Source organism: Tachypleus tridentatus, chromosome 13 (genome assembly GCF_004210375.1).
Source record: "Tachypleus tridentatus isolate NWPU-2018 chromosome 13, ASM421037v1, whole genome shotgun sequence".
NCBI lineage: Eukaryota > Metazoa > Arthropoda > Merostomata > Xiphosura > Limulidae > Tachypleus > Tachypleus tridentatus.
The window spans coordinates 111,465,003-111,487,727 of NC_134837.1; the positions used below are offsets into that span (position 1 = coordinate 111,465,003).

General features: G+C 31.9%; 1 protein-coding gene across 4 annotated transcripts in view; it reads right to left on the minus strand.

Annotated features, from left to right (window-relative positions):
* Nucleotides 1-1,717: 1,717 nt before the first annotated feature.
* Nucleotides 1,718-22,725, minus strand: part of LOC143238089 (uncharacterized) — an 85,068-nt gene continuing 64,060 nt past the window's right edge. For 3 of the 4 annotated variants that reach the window (XM_076478033.1, XM_076478034.1, XM_076478032.1), the window contains 10 exons: nt 20,842-21,020; nt 20,391-20,456; nt 9,336-9,470; nt 8,496-8,555; nt 8,125-8,218; nt 6,998-7,173; nt 6,046-6,192; nt 5,481-5,681; nt 4,452-4,666; nt 1,718-4,207 (listed from right to left, as the gene is read on the minus strand). In XM_076478033.1, coding sequence (XP_076334148.1) covers nt 2,385-4,207; nt 4,452-4,666; nt 5,481-5,681; nt 6,046-6,192; nt 6,998-7,173; nt 8,125-8,218; nt 8,496-8,555; nt 9,336-9,470; nt 20,391-20,456; nt 20,842-21,020 — 3,096 coding nt within the window. In that variant the 3' untranslated portion in view covers nt 1,718-2,384. Of the gene's footprint in view, nt 4,208-4,451; nt 4,667-5,480; nt 5,682-6,045; nt 6,193-6,997; nt 7,174-8,124; nt 8,219-8,495; nt 8,556-9,335; nt 9,471-16,363; nt 16,577-20,390; nt 20,457-20,841; nt 21,021-22,725 lie in introns of those variants that run through there. The other variant, XM_076478035.1, reaches the window with a different exon arrangement.

A 22,725-nucleotide genomic window follows, 5' to 3' on the forward strand; every position in this document is an offset into this window, starting at 1 on the left:
ATAAAATTTATTCCAAATCAGTTCAGATTTCTGTTTTCTTTGCAAACTATAACTAAGTCAATTTCAATTAAATTGTACATTAATTCACATTAGAATCTGTGTTAGAATTAAGAAAAATATGGACAGTTTCTTCACATAAAACATTATTTCTACCACCAGTAAATGTTTTGCCAGGACACATTTTCAGGTTTTTTTGACATTTTTTACCTGAAGAGTCTCATCAAATTTTGCACAACATGTAAAAAAACATAAACCTTTATCATAAGTGTAATGTAACCCCAAATAAAACTGACTGTATTGTAAGGTTGATGGGTACAATTCACAGTATTATGTGGGAAATGCAAAAAGAACAACAACAAAATAACACACAATAATTCTTTTGCATATGCTAAATCCAAGGTAGATTTTGATAATCATAGGATCGTTCTATAACTAAACAATGTTTACCTCAAGGTACATACAAATATATATATATGTATTACACAGCACTTATTCATCTTAGCATGATAATTTATTTACAGGTGAGAGCACATTTTTCAAAATGTTTGTTTGGTAACTAATAAACTAAATACAAATGTATTAATACCCTTTATTTTAGTTGTTGCTCTCATGTCATTATCAGGAAAACAATGAAAAAGGACTGTTTTTGATGAAGCAGGTCAACAATTGAAACTTGGGTTTTTCTAGTGAAAAAAAGTGTGTTATATTTGACTAAATACTTGAATCCTTTTATCTTGGTATATACCTTGTTAAATGAGTTTAATTACCATCATGGTGCTCAGCTCTAGAAATATGTTTCACATCTCCCTAAATAATGGATTTTAGTAGAAATTTTTAGCACACAGAAACAGTTTGTCTTTCCTTATGTGAAGCTAAAGTTTTTTTTAGATTGTTTAATTTTGCTGTTACCAACATATGAATTGTTATTCATGTCACAACAGTTTATTCTAATGACTGTTTAATTTGGCCAGGAAGAGGCAATGCACAACTTATCATATTCAGACCAAGTCAAAACTACCGCATAATTAAAAGGAAAGTATATGCTACAGATGTGGCCTGAGTAACCATCAAAGAGGCTTTTTTTGTGTGTCATTTACTTACTTATCTATTGAATTGGCTACATATAATTGAGCAGTAGCATATTTTTATTCAGTTTTTTCTAAAGCATTTGAAAAATTGTACTTAAAATATGTGAACTACAAATTACTGTACAACTATGAATGTTCAAACACTGGATAGGGATTGTATAAAAAACATTTTTCCTTTATTTCATAGAAACCTGGTTTGTTTGAAACTTGTCAATTTTTTTTTACATTCTTCACACTAAGTGAATTCCAGAAAATTTTCATTTGTGGAATATAATTTTTTGTTGTAAATATAAACAGCTTTTATGTTTCAAAAACTATAAAACATAAATTTGAGAGAAATTCCATGTAATGTTATGAATATGAAATCCTTCTTTGTCAAGTGAAATAACCTGTAACACTCAAATGTTAACTTCTACCTTTTTAGTGGAATTTAACTCCAAGGAATATTTGTATTACTTTTTGCCTGTAATGTGTCTTGTTAATTAGTTATTTGTTCCTAATGAGGTGAATTGTTACAATTTAATTCATTTTTTTCCCATTTTAGTTTCTAATAATTTCTTAATCTACACTTAAACATAAAAACTTTTTCCATCTACATTTTTCTTTTCCAAACAGAAGAAACAATAAGGTAAGAAAAAAAATTTATTCATTCAGTGACCCTCATTTTCACATAAATAATGACATTTTGAAACCTTTACGTATATCATTTTATGCAAAATGCATATCTTCTTTTCCTAGTATATTAAATTATTTTCAACAGAAAATTTTATGACTTAATAAATATTACAAAATCAAACTTGAAGAAATTTTCAAAGATTTCACACAATAACTATCATTTATTTAACCTATTTTTTTACTTCTCTTATTTGAGTTTTAACTTTACAAAAATTTTGCTAAATTTGTTTAAGTAGATGAGCTAATGAAAATATTTCATTACTTGCTGAAAAGAGATCTTAATATAATTTTTGTGCTTGGTACAAATAAACTTATCTTATTTACAATATTCACAATCATATACAGAAGAAACTGACTACCAGAGCAAACAATTTTGAAAAGAACTCTGTCTATTCAGAGAATGACTGCATATTTTCCTTGGCATTCCAGGCAAGTGAAAGTGAAACATTAAATTCCTGGATTTGAGTTGGAAGAGCTTAAAAGTGAACCAGATAAGGTTTTCAAGATATTTTTTTCTTTGAAAATGTACAAAGTCTTTTTGTGGAAGCTACTGCTTGATAAATGTGCAACATTTTTTAAACAACTAGTTCCTATATTTTTGGAACCATGTTTTTTCATGTACTATGATTTGAATGACAAATTAGGCATACTGGGTGCTCCACCCCTCTGTAGATGACCTCTATTTAACTTGGGTTTGTGAAAAAATTTAGAAGGTGAAAATGACAGACAGGTTGGAGATTTTAAAGAAATAAAGGAATTCTTGCAACTTGATTTTTGTCCTGAACAAGCCTTATGAGTTGGTAAAATACGCCTATTTTCAACTTCTGGTGATGATGGGAGACTGATAGATCTCTCCATTGAACTATATGTATCTTTTTGAGTCAACTGATGCTCTTGTGATTGATTTTTGATCTGTCCTAAACTGGACTTGGTTTCTAGTTCCAGAGTAATTCTTTTTACTTCTCCATTATGGCTTTCTTCAGGTTCCACTTGTATATCATCATCATCTAGATATCTTGCTGGTTGGTACTGATGCACAACTCCATATATTAAAGGGTTTATACACTCAGAAACATATTCTCCAAATTTTGTGGTATTCTTATTTGCAACTGAGGAGTTAATCAGGTTTTTAGAGAGTAAAGAGAAATCACCTTCATGGTTAATCTGTATTGGTGAAACAGCCATGTTGCTTTCATTTTGCATCATGTGTAAAGGTTTTTCTGTGGCGTTATTTACAATGTTAGGAGTCCTGTTGATAGACTCAGCAATAATCTCGACCACTGATGGCATACTGAGACTGTGACACATCTCTTGTTGTTGGAGGTTATCACAAGAATGTAGATCCTCAGCTTCATTTGCACTCTTCCGTGACTTCCCAGAAACCGGTAAAGGATATCTCTCAGGAAACATGGTGGACAGAGATCTTTTGTCACACCGTAAGCTTTGAGACCGTTGGACATGTATAGATGCTGAGGGTGTAGTAGGAGCCGAGTGAGAAATGAAACCCTTACCAGCTTCAGGATTCTTTTTTTCAATCTCCTGTTTGGTTCGTTGAACAGTTCCAGGCATCCAAGGGATGCTCTCTTTGTCATACAGAAATCTACTTTTTGGATCATTTGCTGTTTTAGTGCAGTCTTTGTAAAAAGATGGTGATGATAAAGAAGACTGACTATCAGTTGAAGTAAAGGAACTCTGTCTGGACCAAAGAAAGACTCTATTTTCTCCTGCTGGACTACCTGTCAATGGCACAACTTCTGGACTGGCATGACTAGTTTTTGTGTATGGAGTATTAATTTTGCTGGGTAAAATATCTGAATGTTTTTTCGAGGAACTTTGAAGTAGTTGAGTTAGGATTTCAAATTCTTCCTTTTGTCTTTTTACATTTCCAGGTGTTAAAACAACTGGCTCTCTTGAGTTAGAACTGAATACTTCATTGCAATCTGCTTCATTCTGCTGAAATAACTGATCAGAAGATTCAGATTTCAATGCCTCTTTTTCCACTGACTTCATCTCTTCATCAGCAACTGACAGCATCTGTTGGTTAGAAACAATATCCCATGGTCCTGGCTTTATAAGAATAGCCTGATGTTTGGGAACAAGAGGTTTGGTCTGGGAAACTACAGCTTCTACGTTTTCTACAGGGACTGTGAAAGTAATTCCCTCATCCACAGGAGAGCTGGATTTAGAACAACTTTCAAACTGTGTGGCAAGATTAAGTACAAGACCAGATCTACTTGGAACATCCAGTTTAGGAGGATCCAAGGAGGAGGAAACATGGGATACCAATTCATTGATTCTGTCTTTTATGGAAGACACTTTAGGCAAACATGTAGGTGGAACTTTAAGAAGATCCCCATCTGGTTGGTTGACATCTCCATAGCACAAAGGATCGGTATCCAATCTGCGTCTTCTAGTCCAGTCATCTTCTGACTGTCCCTGGTTTTCTAATGATGGTAAATATATATGTTTTAGCGGTTAAAATAAAACAAATTATAATATCAAGACAAAATACTTTATGAATATTATTATGCATTAATTGCATATGTCTAATAAGGATTATCTTTAACATATTTAAAAATTGCAATTGAAACTTTACTTGCAATTCTTCTGCAGAATTCATAACTGTTATGAATGTATAATGTGACCATGAACACCTAGCTGAAAATATTTTATTACAAGCCATTATACCTGTGTTAAATGGTAGAAACATATCAGCACTACCATCATCAGGAGACCAAGACTTAGGACGACATATGATTCCAGGAATAGTTAATAAGAATGGTATTTGCTTCGGTGCATAAGCTTCACTACAGATATCTTTTTTACCAGGATATTTGTTTTGCTCTGGAGGCTTGAGATTTGTTTCAGACTTTGACCGCCACAAACTGTTGTGTCTTTGCTTGCTAGAAAAATAAAACAAAAGGACAAAACTCTTTACTCCTTTGTCACTACTCATTCACACATTCAAAGAAAAAGAGGCAAAGTGGAAAACTGAGCTTGCACTCTTCTCAGCTCTATAAACCTTCATTTTAATATTAATTTTAATGACAATATGAAAGTAGTTTGTATATAATCAAACTTCAACATCTGATAAGCCATTAAATAACACTTGCCAAATCTAGATCTAAATTTTTGAAACATTACTGCCCTTATAGATGAAACCTCGTTTGTATTGTTACTAATAAACTTATAAATTAATATAGTTTTATTAGAATTTTTTTAATGTGCTTAATTTAAAATTTCAATAATAATAAGATCTTTAAAATTGCATCTTACATAATAAATCGTATTAAGATTAGTGTAAAACTAGTAAAACTTATTTCGTATTGATTTTAAATTTAATCTTTACATGTACATAGTTTATAAGATCATGGTCCCAACAGTCACACTAATGCTTGTCAAAGTGAATAAGGAAACACATTTAATTTCTGTAATAAGAAGTTCAGTTTGAATTTGACAGTGAGTCAGGGTAAACACTAATTTTTATTAGAGGAAGATGCACAAATCTAAGAACAAGACAAGAAAGATATTTTCATTTCTATTCAAAGTTGTGTGAATCTGCCAAATAATTATGGGCAAATAAATAAATTTTTCAGAGGAAGTTTGATGTTAATCTGATAGTGAGGCAGAAAATGGTAGTTTTTTGTTGTTTTTTTCACAGATGAGTTTCAGAATGAATGTGACACTAAATCCAAAGAAAACTTTGATATTACATACCTTGCATCAAGGATTCCTTCATAGATTTCTAACTGTTTCATAAAACCACTGTTTGGCTTTATACAGTTTCTCTTGTTCTTGACATATTCTATGGCTTTTTTGAGGTTCCAGTCATAAGCTTTCATTGCATAGGCTATCACAACTGATGCTGACCGGCTGATTCCCATTTTACAGTGCACTAGCACTTTAGATCCCTGATTTCTGGAAACAGTATATTTTAATAAATAACCAAGTGACACAAAAAAGGTTTTGTGAAACATGACTAACTTTTAAAAATACATTCACAAAGATATGGGAAGGGAAAATAAACTTCAACAGTAGGCATTAAATTAACTCTGATTATTTCTGAAAAGCTTGAAAGGTCTATTTTATTACTTCATTAATAATACAAGCTATCTAATATATTCCACAAACAAGTTATTTCCTTTTACTAACAACTAGGCAGAAGTATCACACAGTCATTAATGTTCTGTATATATAGCAACAGAATCTCTTTTTTTTTCTTTTTTTTTTTTCACTATGATGTGTCCCATTGTAGTTGATTTTGGAGTGAATCGATACATACTTGGCCTTTCTGATGTAGCGAAAGGTTTTATCCCAGTATGGCAGCATGTCTGTGCTTTCCTCATCGTATACTCTGATGTTGAAATAATCAAACATTCCAGGAAAGAAGTTGTCAATCTCTCTGGTAACATTCAGTATGTGTCCAACTCTAAACCATGAAATACAATAGCACTGTTCACATGTAACCTTTAAGTTTCATTTTTTAATAATAAACTTCTAAGTGTTAGTCCATATGTTACCATATTTTATGCCTTGTAAGATGCTACATAATGGAAGATGCCCTAATTTTGGAAAGACAATTCTAAGAAAAAAATATTTTGACTCAGCAACCAATACCTTGATGCAGCCTTAACTTTCTTCAACCTACTTAGTAAATATGTCATCCTTCACTATTATCGACAATATTAGTTAAATCGAATATTTTATACTGTTGGAAATACTTGTAAATGAAAATTAATGATACATACAGCACTTATACCATTGCCATGCCTGTCATATCCTAGTTAGCCTGATGAGCCCTGGTACTATGGAAAGGTCTCATCGGCACTTGATATGGCAGATGTAGCACGGCTGAAACATGGCAGCATGTTCTCCTATGTTCAAACTCATGGATGCTTAAAAGAAATAAAGTGTAGAATTACAAGAAACCTTATTCCAAAGGACACAAACATAAAATACACTATAAAAGAAACAATGTCAAAATAATATATAAAAAACATTCCAAAAAACTCTTAGGTATCAGTCATTCAATGATGGTATTTTACCTGAAGCTTTGTGAAATAAAAACAACTCAGGTGAAAATCAATATCATTTTAGAGTTAAAGTTTGTGTTTTTCACTAGTATATTTTTAAAGTTAGTCATAAAAGAAAATGAAAAAAAAGTTACATTAATATTCCAAAAAAACAGAAAATGTTACAGAAAGTTCTTCATTGTTTAAGAAACATAACTATACCCTTTGTTTCTCAGCTCCTCAAAGTTTGATGCATTCCATTCAGAGCCAAGATACAGGTAATCAAATATCTCAGTGGGAGCATCCATCTGGCCTAAGATTGTTAACATTTCCTGGTCAATATACGATTTATACTTATTCAATTTCTGCCCCATTTCTTCTTCCAGTTTTTTACGAATCTACATTGGAAGAATGAAAACTTATCTTTAACATTTACATTACACACTTAAAAACACAAAAGATTTTACACTTAAATGACATCAACAACCTTTCTTCTTTATTAACTGTTACTGATTTTAAAAGCTACCAGTATCTGACACTATACATATATTTCCTTGCCACCTCAAACTACCACAAGGGAAACTATGTGTTGCAAACTCAAGTCTTCTCAATCTTTAAGCAAAGTAATTTTTAAAAACTTAATAGATTTTGCTAAAATAATAGTTTAAACACTAATGATGCAAACTGAAGCAATACACAAGTATCCAAATTTTGCTATTAACAAAAGACACTAAATACACTTGAGAGAAGGAATTTTAAAACAAATGTGTGTGTAAAGTGCTTAGATAAAGATATGGAAGAAAATCACAGATGTGACAAAAGTGTGAATATTGTTTAACCCTAGGAAATATACATCCCAGCCAAAGTGAATGGCTGAAAACATATATTATTTAATAATCTGCATTAAATGAAGATTTATCATTTTGATATTTTGTTCAACTACCACAGGAAATTTTAAGCTCTTTTAAAAAATCTATTTTCAAAAAAGAAATTCTCCAATGTCATTTTAGGACAGTGAAAAGAAAACAAATCCTTTCCAGTTTATGTATTTGATTTCTGATAAAGACACAGAACTGATAAGATCAATACATAACACAAATATATATATACAATTTTTTTCATTCTTATAAGTAATTTTCCACAGACATAACAAATTCTGAGTTTCTTCTGCATCTAAGTATCTGCTAGTAACTTCTTCAAGATTTAAAGGCAGTGTATCTTTCCATACTGCCTCATTTACAAATTTTCTATAGATCCAAATACATCCTATTTGTCTATCTCAAACCTACTAGTAATTTTCTCTAGATACACATACATAATAACTTCCAATTTTCCACCCCTATACTTACATATTTACTAGTAACTTCCTCTAGATCCACAGACATCATGATTTCTTTCAGCTTCCCTCGAATAACTTTCTGAGTTTCTTCCTTTTCTGTTGGTCTGATAGCATTACAATACAATAAGTTTCAAAGAATTTTGTACTAATTTGATTTTACCCTTCATTTCTTGTAATAACAAATATATATCCAAAACTTTAGTGTGCTAAAAATGTCTGTTTTATAAGTCTTTCCTTAGTTCAACTGTATTGCATATTTTGCATAAATGATTTTTTTACTTTTAATATATTAAACAAATAAATAATGCAATCAATATTACTTTAATGATTATCAAATATCATTGAAATAAACAATTTTTTAAGAAAAGAGTGCAAACTTACGTGAAGCCTGCTTCATCAATACGTAATGGCCTTTTGGACTGCAAATCTCCCATAATATGCCTGTGTAAATAACACAATAATTCTGTAAACACTAAGTTTCTGGTACATGAACTGTAAACAAAATTATATGTGGTTCATTCATAGGTGTTAATGTAATAGTTACAAAATGATTATGGTCAAGACACAAATGTTTCTATTATGGAAAGAAATTATTCAGGTTAAACCTAAAATATTTATGTTCTACATAGAAAGTTTATCTGCTAAAGCTTATAATGTTTATACAACAGATATACAGTAAATCTTATTTATATTGCAAAGAGCAATTGTTTGTGAAAATCTGTAAATGGTTATTTGAAGTGAGTCTAGCAATAATTGTCCTCAATAATTACACAAACATGTACACTTACATACATACAATAACAGTCTGCTCAAAAGCTATAGGAGTCTCATTTTGTAAGTCTCTATTGAGTAGGATTTAAACACAGGACTGCCTGTACACCATATGCAAGTGCTTAACAACTGAGTTAGGGGGGTAACCAACTAGTGAGACAATTCTTAGCAACTTCAATTTCCAAAAAGCATAGAGAAACATGAACTACCCACACAGAAAAATGCTTAAGAGATGGGGAAAAAATGGTCAAATATGAAGTAGTTATATTACAGACACAGCAATTCTAACTAAGTCTGAACTATTCATGGTTCAGAAGGAAAATGATAAGAGTTAAGCCTAAGTTATTTATGTTATAGGTCAGAAAATCTTCTGACCAAACTTAAACTGTTTATATCACATATCAAAATAGATGTCATTAAATCTTAAGTGTTTTTGTTGAAGAGGCTCACCATTCATTCAGGCAAGATTGGTCTGACTGAATACGTTCCTCATAATACTCAATCCACTGGTGTGTTCCTCCACAGGTGAAATAATTATAGGCTCTGGCTTTTTCACTGACCTTGTGAAGTGTCTGAAGAGCTGACCTAGAGATAGACCATTTCTTTATATGCTGATGCTAATTTACAATTATATAAACTTGATGAGAGAGCTTATTACTTGTTATGAAAAACAAACAGAAAATGTTATCAATGATACACACAATTCTTAAGCCAGTGTGCACCGGCTTAGTCAACAGGACTGAGGCTGTATTGGAAAAGTAATGTTGACTATTATTTTAAAATTACTATACATATCTTAATGAATGTGGCAAGTTTTTGGTAAAAGGTACAAGTCTGTTGTACACAAAATACTACACGTGATAAGTGTTTGTTCTCAACACATGGTTGTGAATTGATGTCATCAGTCTGACAAAGACTCTGAGAAAACAAAGTGCAAGATGATTTTCATAGAAGAACAAAAAATATTTTCCCATTATACTCTTTATAAATTGCATTTGTATAACTCTAGGACATCCAAAGTGCATATTTACAGTTTTCTCAGTATTCTTGCATGATTTCTCTCCTCTACTGAGAAGTGTCACTATACCAGTGTACAGTGCATGTTTAAATACAAATAGGTGACAACTCTGACATCAAATACATAATACCACAGTAAATGGCATTCTGTCAAAGGCTGTAAAGTGTGTATTTTAACCCCACTTATACACATAGGGTTAATGTATATATTTAGTATATACACTAATACTCATAATATTGTACAAGTGTATTTATAACAGTTGTATATTTTACTTGATTTCCATGTGTCTTCTTTGGTGGTTGGACAAACAGTTGAAAGACGAAAGAAAAGTAAAGGATTCATTTCAAATGATCTGTATTCACCAACTGAGTAGATTCATCTATCTTTTCTACATTGTTTTGTATACTTACCTATTTTATTCTAAATTACACATACACACTTACAGATATTCAATAACAGCACCTTCAAATTCTGATAATCCCACTACTTCCAGTTTATAGAAAGCAGAATTTTAACATGGGACTACTTCCACTACAATGAAGTACTCAACTAACTGAGCTAACAGTTTATATTAAGGCACTTTCAAGAATTCAATTTTACACAAAATACACAGAGGAAAAAGTTATGTTTGTTACTATTTTTTACTCTTAACCAGGTCACTTTCTGACTGAAAAATTAACTTGAAGACTGAAGTCACAAATTAACACAAAATAGTTATAGAGGTCAATATTCTTTTTCCTGAATACAGAGGTGAGTACGTTTTATTAAATAAATGTATGTAGAAATACTGTAATAAATGAAAATACTCTTAATAAAAACTACATAATTAATTCTCATAAATGTAGAAATAAGCCATAGTCAACAACTGAGGTGGTCTTGTCACATGATGACAATCAATAAGTCTTACCACAGTGAAACTAACATTTTATAATTATTTCTGATGTTGAAAAATCTATTGTATAATTTCACTCAAAGCTGATTAGCAGATACCAAGACATTCAGATAATACAAGTCAACCAGCCAGATAACAAGTAGGCCAAGCCTGATGGATCTTTAATTAAAACATCAAATACTCTAGTATTTTTAGGTTGAGCTTGTTTCTCTCAAAGAAAATAGAGAGATCTGCATAATAACATAATATTCAACTAAAATGCTTATGAGAAAGTAATTCTGAGTAACTGAGTTCATGCAAAAGAAATAATGGAGCTTGACTGAAACAATTGTGCAAAAAATACCATGAACGGTTTTATTCAGACACAGAATATTTGCTTGACACAAAAGATAGCCACTATTATTGGATTTAGACTACTTTATCTTTTGATTGTCTTGGTTGAAATAAGAATAACTGCTACCCAAGTGATTTACAATCCCATTAGAAAATACAGAAGGTTGTAACCTCCAATTATCACCTGGCCTATCACTGAAGGAAATAATGTTTACTTTCATTCTCATAACTACAACTTTACATTTATTTCCCTTACAAGCAAACAAAGTGTTAACCCTGGGGGAATGAAATGGAACAATAGGTAATTAGAACGAAAGTAACTCAAAGATTTTTCTTAAACATGTGTTATGTGATAATTCACACTTATTTTGATTGCTAAATAACAAATGGCTTTATTACAGTAACACTGCATATACTAACATCATTTTTATCTTAAATATCTTTTATGACAATTATACATTTGAAAAGTTCACTTATACCTGTTAATGTGTGAATCAACATCAACATGTTATCAGAAGTTATTTTGGTCTTATATTTCTGAAAAACCATAAACATTTTAGGGATATAATTCCTATCTTATTAGTTTATTGTAGCTTTTACATTTCTATTGTTTTCTACCGGATACGTGCTTACGAATAATGTATGCATGCACGTTTGATACATTACAGCTCACGTACCAAGATACTACATGAATCATGTCGTTCCACTTAACGTCACCAAATATTTGAAGCTCCGGTTTGACAAGGTTATCAAACAGAAAACACAACAGTGGAAGCCTAAAACTACGACAGACGTTAGTTCGTTAAGGGAGAAAACCAGATTAGTACAAACTATTAAATATTTCTCTTCAGACGATTTAAAGATTTCAACCCATTCTACATTAAGTCAGCACACACAGAAATTACTCTGCAGTTAGTGAGAACGAAACTAAAACTACATGGAAGCATTTGTATTAAGATATGTATCAATATGTCTAAGCCTCTTTTACACTGACAGCTACACGTTTTATATTTTCTTACATATCAATATTAATAGGCTTTAGATTTACTGCGAAAATAACAAATTTTATATATGCATATTGGTTAAATAGTACCGCCTATACATGAAGTTCTGCCATTCATAAAGAACGCCAAAAAATACTGGACTAAACGTTGACACTTTCTGATTTGATCTCGTTTAAAAATGTAATGTTTTTTGTGTGTGTTTTCTTATAGCAAAGCCACATAAGGCTATCAGCTGAGTCTACCGAGGGGTATCGAACCCCTGATTTTAGCTTTGTAAGTAATGTGTTGCGTCCTGTTTTCTTCTGTATTTACTGTCTTAAACAACACGTCATTATATACAAACATTACAAAACAAACTGCGTTTTTTCAACGAGTGGCAGGGGGACTGCCACATTACTAAAAACAAGTTTTTATTTGAGTGACCTTTCATAGAAAAACAAACACTATCACTGAAGTTGATAGTCTCGATTCTAAAACGTAATTTCTCTCGATGATGCAAATTAAATTGTTTATCTTTGTTATTTTAAAGAAAATTATACAATGGTTCCTTATTTTTTATAAAGCAATGGACATCATAACAAATAATATATTGCAACAAATTAATGTTTGTTGGACAGTTTGCGGGCTTTTAATCAAAAGCGTTTAAATGGTGGGGTTCATAGTGTAGTGGGAGTTCTGTTTCAAGTTCTTTTGGTGACGAAGTTGTACGTTGTTGCCACAATTACTAATTCTAAACTTGGAAGTCTGAAAGCATGATGAAAACATGCTACGGCTTATCTTCATGGGATGTCTTTTTAGTTTTACAGCATGGATGCAAAAGTGGAGTACTATAAAAACTGGTAAGTTTAGATAACTTCCACAGATTCTTTATTGTTCTGGGCATTTTTCTATAGAAAGTGACGACGTGAGAGGAGTACTGAAGAATTCAGTTTCACCCATCATAGAACTTTCAAAGAGATCATTAACTTAAAAGCCTTTTAACGCTATCACCACCCAACACTAAAAATATTCTAGTCACCACAACTACACTGGTCACCTATACTATACTGAAGAGAAAACTAAACACACATCTTAGTTATTAAAAACAGATTGTGACAATGTCAATTGTCAAAATGATACATAATCTGACAGCAGTGTAAAGTAGAATATAAAAGTCTTGTATACTTATAACGCAGCCGCATTCCGTATTAATATGCAGCAGATACTATAAATCCGTATCACCTCAACAACAACACGTTAAAATAAATAAAATATTTGAACGAAACACACATATCAACAACTAAATAACTCTAATCAAAGGTTGAACTAAAATTCAAGCCACTAGGAAGTAACTGGGGAAGAGTTGACATATGCAAGGTATATAAAATGATTAGATATACCTAATACTGTATAACAGGTTGAACACCCGTCAAAATGATAAAAGACCGAAACGTCTTCTTAGAAAAAAACAACTCTTAAGTTAACCTTCCGACTGAAGAGTTTACAAAACAGGATGAAAGTTTTCTCCAATCCTGAATCTAAATATGAAAAATTATTGTGACATTTAACTGTTAAAGTAGTTCAACCTTCTAGAAACAGTGTAGCTGTATGTGGTAGCGCAGGCAAGTCATTAGGATGCCGTTCGCTTCCTCCGTCGTGGTTTCCCAGCTACTTCCATATTAGGCCTGACGGTTGAGCCATGTGCGCGCATTTCCTCGTGCACAGTTAGTAGTGGCAGCGAGATGGAAAGTGCATAGTTTTTTGTTAAGGGGTAATTAAAACATAAATACCTGTCTGCTATAAATAATACATATACAAAAGAAATACCAACACACAACTTCAATAGAGCAAAATGTGGGAAGTAAACTGAACAACCTTAAAAATACACTATGAATAAACATAGTTGTACAACTAAGTATCCAAAATATCACTAGTTTCCATCTTCAAAAGAAACCGGCATCGTTGTATAAACATCATTATGCAGAAAAAGTCACCGAACATCGAGCATTATACAAAACATCTTTATACACTATATAAAAAAACATTTACAGCTACTAGAATACATTACGTACCACCCACCAAATATAAAAAGCACTCGACTCGTAATATGAGGGTCGCGGGTTCGAATCCCCGTCACGCTATACATGCTCGCTCTTTCAGCCGTGGGGGCGTTATATTGTGACGGTTAATCTCACTGTTCCTTGGTAAAAGAGTAGCTCAAGAATTGGCGGTGGGTGGCGATAACTAGTTGCCTTCCCTCTAGTCTTAAACTGTTAAATTAGGGATGGCTAGGGCAGATTGCCCTCGTGTAGCTTTACGCGAAATTCAAAACAAACCAAACCAAACCAAACATAAAACGTCATAGGATACCTACCAGTATACACAATAACTAGCATCTGCCAAACACAATACTCACTAAAACATAAAACACCTCAGAAACGATTAAATAAAAGTGAATCCATCAAGATACAACATATTTATTCACTTTGATCAACAACGTGCTTACATAGATAGGTCAAGCGTAAATGATGTAATTTCTCTTAGGTCAGTGATGTATTTCTAAGTACTTTCATTCACACTTTAGAATCGACTTATATTTACCTCACGCTTGTTCTTTATAACTTTACAGGAGCTTTAGTTGACCTAACTGGTAAATTTCTAATAAACATGTCCATGACTTAGTGTACACCATGATGTTCCCATTAAACTTTCAAAATCACATTTACAAGTTTATCGATAATGTCCCCTTACCCAAGCTCACTGTTGTCGGTGTATAATCCTGGACAGTAAGTAAATTTTTTGATAAAACTACCGAATAAACATATATTATATAAAGAACAGTAATCTTCAGGCCACTTCTGTACAACCTTTCAGTTATAATTGCGCAAAAATCTAAATTATTAATTAATCTCAATTTTTAATGGACCACGTAAACACGCGGTTAAATTTTACTCAGATCAACTGATTGTAATGTTAGTTTTACTTACTAACTTTTCTTTAGAAACAGTTTTGTTTCTGTAATTCATAGAAAAACAAATATCAAACACTAACTAAATGAGTGTATGATTTTCAGTTTAATTGAATACCCAGGTTTATAAAAGGATAATTACATTCAAAAGAAAAACAATATTTCACTGCACTATTATCACAATCACCAAATCCCGACAACGCTAAAGATAAGGATAGCGAAACCTAAATTTACTAATAAAAATAAAATGGTTTTGTCAGACCATTATCTATCTGGTCAGACCAAAACCAATATTGTAATTATAACAGAGCTACTAAGGGAGGCTGATATAGTCCTTAATTTTGAACTACTGACCCGAAATAATGTAACCATTCAGTAGCAAAACACTATAAGGTATTGACTGTTACCCTTATGACTCACTCACAGCTTGAAGTGCGGTAAATATTTTGTACTATCATACGAATTAGAGACCGGATCGCCATCTCGGAAATCCAAAGCTCTACCACGGGACAAACCCACGCTCAGGGTTTGAAATTGGTAGCTAATTAGGAGCTCGTGAAATACTTATAGTTGTAACAAAATTTAATGAGCATCATAAAAACATGATAAAACAACGCGTTTCTTTCTAAAGATATTACAGTGCTGAAAGCAAAGAAGAAACTACAATTATTATTGCCAGATTTTCACTCTCGCTTTTATTTCATATTACTCTTGTAAGAACCGAAAAAAGCTTTATAGGAATTTATGAAAACAAAACGCATTTCAAGCGAAAATGACATTTTTGTTGGCATTACTATATAAGCAACAACTAAAGTTACAAGAAAAATACAGCTTTCCTTAAATATATAGCTCCATGAAAATTATAATAGTAAGTCAGTAAAAAAAAGTTTCATAAAAAAGGCAGATAAAATACTATTACTGACGTCCTTTTTCTTACTTGTTCACCTTTGTAACTTTTTTTTAACTTTGTGACAAAAAAAACACACACACACACACAAAATGGTCAAACACTCAATCGTAAAAACAGCTACAGTATAATTTTTTCGATAATAACAAAATACCCGAAATATGTAAATTCATTACACACTAAACACTTATCATCACGAATCACGGAACAATAGGTTCCACTAAAGACATACCTTTCTAGTTACAGGATAATTAGTCAAACCAAAATACACGTAAATCATATTAATTTTATGGTTAGAATGGCAGATTTATGTCAAGTTGCTGACACGACAAACTGGATTATTTTTATTCGTCTTTGTAATGAATCTTTCAACTTACCAAAATCCCGACACAAAAGTTCGACAAGAACAGCAAGAAAACCAAGAGATTAAATTTGTTATATGTCGCCTAGAGCAATAAGCAGCGCATGTCCACTCCGCTACCATCTCGCCCTATCGAACACTGATCCTATGCTGACCTAACACTGCCGTTCAGACTTCTTTCTACTTCTGACCGTACCACGAGTTTTCGTGAATGTAAGGACCTGTTTATGTGTCTATTTCCTTTGGGACGAGGCTTAATCATTCGTGCTTGAAAAGCGCCCCCTAACGACAGCAAATAAATAACAAATATAGAGATATAAAAAGACAAACCACTCCTTACCGCTCGTTCGCACCTACACGTTATCTAATCATGGCAAGACGTCATCACTGCTGTACGCTGACCGAAATGGTCATCGTTCATTGAAAAGATGTGGGTGATTTATTTAAGGCTAGTTAACGGTTAGCGAGGTTCTATTAGAGAGGCACGTAGTATAACAAGGTGGCAGTGGCGTAGGCTTGGTATGGCACAACCCAGATCGTAAAACACAAAACACTTTTTACTATAAACATTTTTTTACAGTACAACTGAAACCAAACTTTTTATTGCGCTATGTAATATCAAATTTACACGAACATATTTTGAGAAAGTTGTATAACTAAAATCGTTGGCCTTAATAGGAAGACGTGAAAAGTGCAAAATAAAACTACTAACGTCTGAATGATTAATCTGTCATCACTTATAAAATTTGTAACTCACCTCTTTCGGATATATCTGAATTTTTATTTTTGCTTATATGTTTTAAAATATAATGAATACACTTATTGTAATATATATATGTATACACATACACATAAATGAAATTAGTTTTGAAATTTAATTTGCTTGAAATGAACTAAATGTATTTCACAATTTGTATCTTCATCTACAAGGGTCAGTGGTCTCACTAAAAGCTTATAAAGCAAAAATTAGCTCTATTTATTATTTTCACCGACACAGGACAGTGAGCTTTATGGTTAACTAGCTTTGCGAAACCCCTAAAAACATGACTGGGTGAAGTTTTGTAAACAAAAAAAGCAAAACCCATCTTTCTAATTACGTCATATAACCTAAAAATTCCGGTTTAAGCGCGAAATAAAATAAGGCAAAAAACTAAAAGACCTCAGCTGAGGATTATGATAAAAATCATATCACACAGTTCAAACATAAAAATTAATTTAAGTATCATCTTTAGTTAAGGCTAATGATAATAAGTTTTGTAGAAGGAAAGAAAAAATGTTTTAACAAAAAAGTAATAATAAAACTGATAAACTTCAAAAATAAAAAAAATCACAAAAACACATGAATTATAACCACTAACCAATAGCTTAGATGATTTTATTGAACTTGCCAACGAAAACTTAAAACTACATGACGAAGTGGAATTCAAGACATTCCTCGTGAATGTTCGAAGAATTATAAAAATACTTAAGACAACAATATTAGGTTACGGTATTGTTGCTAAGCAACAAAGACGAATGGAGCGTTAGCAAACGACAACTGTCTTTTACATATATTAGATTTTAAACAAGGCAAACACTGTTACATGTATTTTTACAATTCTATAATTCTTACCTTTACCTACAAGTGACAGTAGGGATGCCTATACAGTTTACATAGAAACTCGGATTACTTTGTTCTCCTGAAGAAGAATAGTCAACTATTTGAAAGCTCTCAAATTTCGGGTCTCGTTTTGGAAATATTACAATATATGGGGGATCCCGTATGCTAACTATTTAACATGAACTCAGGTTACTTTACAGCTTTATCTATATATATACATCACAGCATATTCATTAGTTAATTATGAAGATAAAGGAACTTAGATTACTTAATTATTCTTGTCTTTATCTGCGCAAGGTAGCGGATTTATTGGTTAAACTGTAAAGAGAAGTAACAAAACTTACTTTATAATTCTTATCTTTACCTATACAAGGCTGAGAATTTGCTAATTATTTGCAAAGAGAAAGCGACCAAGACTACTTAACAATTCTTACCTTTATGCATTGTAGTGAACATGCTGATTAATTGTAATGAGAAGGAACTAAACTTACTTTAGAACTCTTATTTTTATTATTGAGTGCGGTTGTACTTAATAGTTAGAATCGACAAGGTTTCTAAATAATTCTAGCGCCGAAAAACCGCCTTAATGAATTTCTAAGAGAAAAACACACCATTCGCAAACATTTACGATATAACAACTCACAAATTTCTAAAATAGTAATGTTTTCGTCTACTGCCTACCCATCTGATCACGTCAGCAGGATTAGCTCCTAGACGGTCCATATTAATGAAAAAAAGATTTCTCCAGCTTAATTACTAGTCTGTGGATATCTGATTTCGACAAATATATAGAACTTGTTTTCCCCAAAATGGTAAATATATCATGCACGTACTTACGTATCTTTAAACCCACTTGATATTAATATATGGCGCCCATATAATGGATAGACGCAAGATACTAATGATTGTTTTTGAATTAAACACAAAGCTACACAATGGGCTATCTGTGTTCTGCCCACAACAGGTATCGAAACCTGGTTTTAGCGGTGTGAGTCCGCAGACATACCGCTGTGCCATTGGGGGCGTTTCTAAAGGTAAAGTGTATAAAATTTACAGGTATAACATAAACAGTTAATAAACAAGAGTAACAAAAATTATGACTTTTAAATTGATATAGGTATCCTGCTTGATAAAGTACTGATACAAGAATTAAAACCACAATCACAGATTTATAAAACTTAATCCCTACTTTGCAGCTTTATAAACTTATTTGTAGGCCAAAGTAAGAATTGCATTTTATAATTTTTATTGTGATTTTAATTCTTTAAAAGGTACAACTATCAGAAATATGGATGTACTGAAATTTTATAATTATTTTTCAATCCATGGGCATACAACAACTAAACAAAAATATATAACATTTAATCAGAAATTAGGGTTCATCAGTTATTCGTTGAATTGCTACAAGAAGTATCCAAAACAAAGTAAATGCTGCAATAAAAAGTACACAAACAAGTAGAGTAAACAGAAAAACACAGGTTACACCAAACAAAGTCTTGTCGTTCCCTTAACACAGTTCACAGTAAACAAGCAATGAACAGGATTATTTTGCCACAGGTATGTTAACTAACTGTTCAAACATACTGAAACTGTATTAATATTCAAAAGTATATTTTTTTACAATAACAGTAAAAAACAAAGAAGGCTGTTTACAACTGTTTTTAAGTAACTATGTTTCTAACCTATTTAATGTTCAATAATATTGTTGTTATTTCATTGTTAACTAAGATGTAATTATGTTTGCTTAAATACAAGTCTTCCTTCATAATGTGATATACTCAAAGGTTTATACAGAGAACACATATACAGAGCTTACTCTGTAAATAAAACATTACTTGAGCTCAGTATAGCACAGATTCTGAAAATGGTGCAATACCCAATGCTCGTAAGCAACTTTATTTTTAGAAAACTTTAATCTGGAAAATTAAAGCAAATTATGCTCTGATACGTTAAAAATAAACCTTTATAATACTACTGTTAATTAAACAAATGTTGATTAGGTTCATTCTGGAGTTAACAATAGAAGCTACAAGTCATATAACAAAACAAACATAACTTATATTACATAATACTAAAAAAAATACACATAATCAGAGTCGCTACTAAGTGATATATTATTTGCAGCACTCACCCAAAACAAAAATAATCTTTAAAATATGATACAATATGAAAACAGTGTTACCTCAAATTAACAGCACATGACAAGAAACAGAATCATTAATATCCAACACAAAATAAATAAAACACCCTTGCTGCAATACACACTGAGGGACAAAGCAATTGGTAAACAGCACAAGCCACAAATTAAATAGAATCTTTAACACATGGAACAATATCAAACTCCTCCTTATATGTATTTATAATACATAATTATAGAACATACAAAATAACACAACTAGACAGAAGATCTTAAGACTGATACTAAACAAAAAAGAACACTTACCACATGGCTTGGACTGACACAGGTTTGAAGATGTGTTGTCTCCCACCAGAACTAACACTAAAGCCGCTGTAGAGAACAGAAACACATAACTTGTATAGTAATTCAAATTAGTGGTTGACAAAAAAAACAGAGGGAGGAATCAAGACTAGTTTTTAAAAAGTCTGTCATTATATAATAACAAATAACAGGGGCTGCCAGATGGAACAAGTTTAGAATGTTATTTGATCCATCCTTTCTGTAAAAAAATTGAATTTGCCAAATTAAGGGTAATTAGTGATATTCGAAACCTCACCTGAGCTGCTGTTTTTACAAGTTGGAAGAATTGATATGTGAGGTACTTCCTTAACAAGTTTCAACAATTCAACTGCAAACTTACAAATTAGAAAAAGTAAAACAGTTATAATGATATATATGTCCAACTCTACTGACCACTAGTCAGTGTGATACCTACCCATCTCCATCCAATGTAATTTGAGTATCAGAAAACAAAGGTAGCACAAGTCCTATAGTGGTTATTGAGCCACAGTCTATACCCAACAAACAGCTCTCATCATTTTTGTCTTGGTCTTTTCCAGAAACCACCACCAGGTAGCGTGTTCTGCCAAGGTGAATGCTTTCTAATCTTACTGCCTGAAAGAATATCCCATACTTACATTAGAATAAGGACCCATGTATGGTACATTAAACCAATTATTTTTTAATGTTTAAATTAAAATAGCATAATCATGTAACAACAAAAACCACTAGGATGCATGCTATCTAGATCAGAGGCAAACTAATATCTTGTTATCACACAATGTATAAACATAAATGTTTAACAGCTTTTTTATAAAAGTATTTACATCAGACAAGTTATTAATACTGAATTTTGTATAAAAGATTATGTCATGTGTTACTACACTTTGCAAGTATTATGGCTATAACCCTTTTATAACTCACAAAATGATTTTTGTATGTTAAGGTAAAATCATTCAAAACTTCAGCACAAAGAGTCATTCTCAGACAACATGTTATGCTATTCTTTGAAATAAACTGTTTTTATTGTTAAGCTTATTATAAAGAGCAAAAAAGTTGTTGAATATAGCTATCTTCTTTCATGGTGACTATGTTTGGTTAATCAACTTATGAAAGTGATCTTAAATAATTGTCTAATACAATAATGATAAAGAATGATAGGACTAATAAACAAACCATTTGCTATTTTCCTTAAGAGTCAGCTATTTTTGAAGCAGAATCTATTAATCTTACTTAGGTATTTATGGTTTTTTTCTTCTTAATTTATTACTGAAAGCAAAGTGTTCTAGTTTCCAAATAAAATTTTTATGTGTCTTTATCTTTGGTATGTAGAACTCTGGATCTCATGTACTTGTGGTTTTAATAGATGAACTGTTGATTCAGTTCTATCAAAATTCAATTTAAGTTAACAATTTTAATGTTATGATGATTAACTTATCTATAAAAAGTTTAAGTCAATATAATTTCTATTTTATTTTTGCATTTCATTTGATATAATCTATTTTCTGAAATTCCATGATGAGAAAAGGTCTTTTAAAACTTAGAAAAAACATAAGTTGGAGGAAAAGAAACAACATATCAAGATAAGCCAAGATCTTTCTTTGATGAAGGCCTTACACTCCAGATGCACAAGGCTATGTTCATTCTCGACATGACCCCATGACCAGAAAGTTGAGCTACAACCAGGCACCTTTAATGCTACAGTTCTAGCTTATTCTTCCAGGGTTAGTGGATGCTGGAGGTACCAAAGATCATATGGAGGTTTTTGATTGAGCAGGGTACTAAGATTATGTTCATGTGACAATGACATATAATTCAGTTGAGTATAAGTTATACATTCATATGAATGCTGGAGACATACCTCAGCCACTTGACATTTGTACTCACTAGCACAGCCCAATGGGAAAAGTGTTAATCAAATTAACTTACTAATGTTCAAAGACACAAGGATAAGTGACACCAGATTTTTGGAAAAAAAGTTATTTCTATAAAAACAAGTTTCAGAGCTATCCCAATAAATAAGTTTCTGAAGAAAATGCTGATATAGGTGACAAAAACTCCTTTGAAACATGACTAAGAGACATGAGTCTGAAGCATGTGGCTCTTAGACCTCCAGTAGAGCAAGCACAACTAGATGTTGCACTGGTTACCAGCAAGAAGTCAGGGCTACTTAAGTTCTTTTATCTTACCAGCACTCTCATCACAGTAGTTAGTTCCAAGCTTTACATGTGAGTAACAAAGTATTTATGTCAGTTCTAGACTCCTTTTACAGAAAAGAAGAAATTGTCTATATTTTGTTAGTCAGCAACAGGAGGGTCAT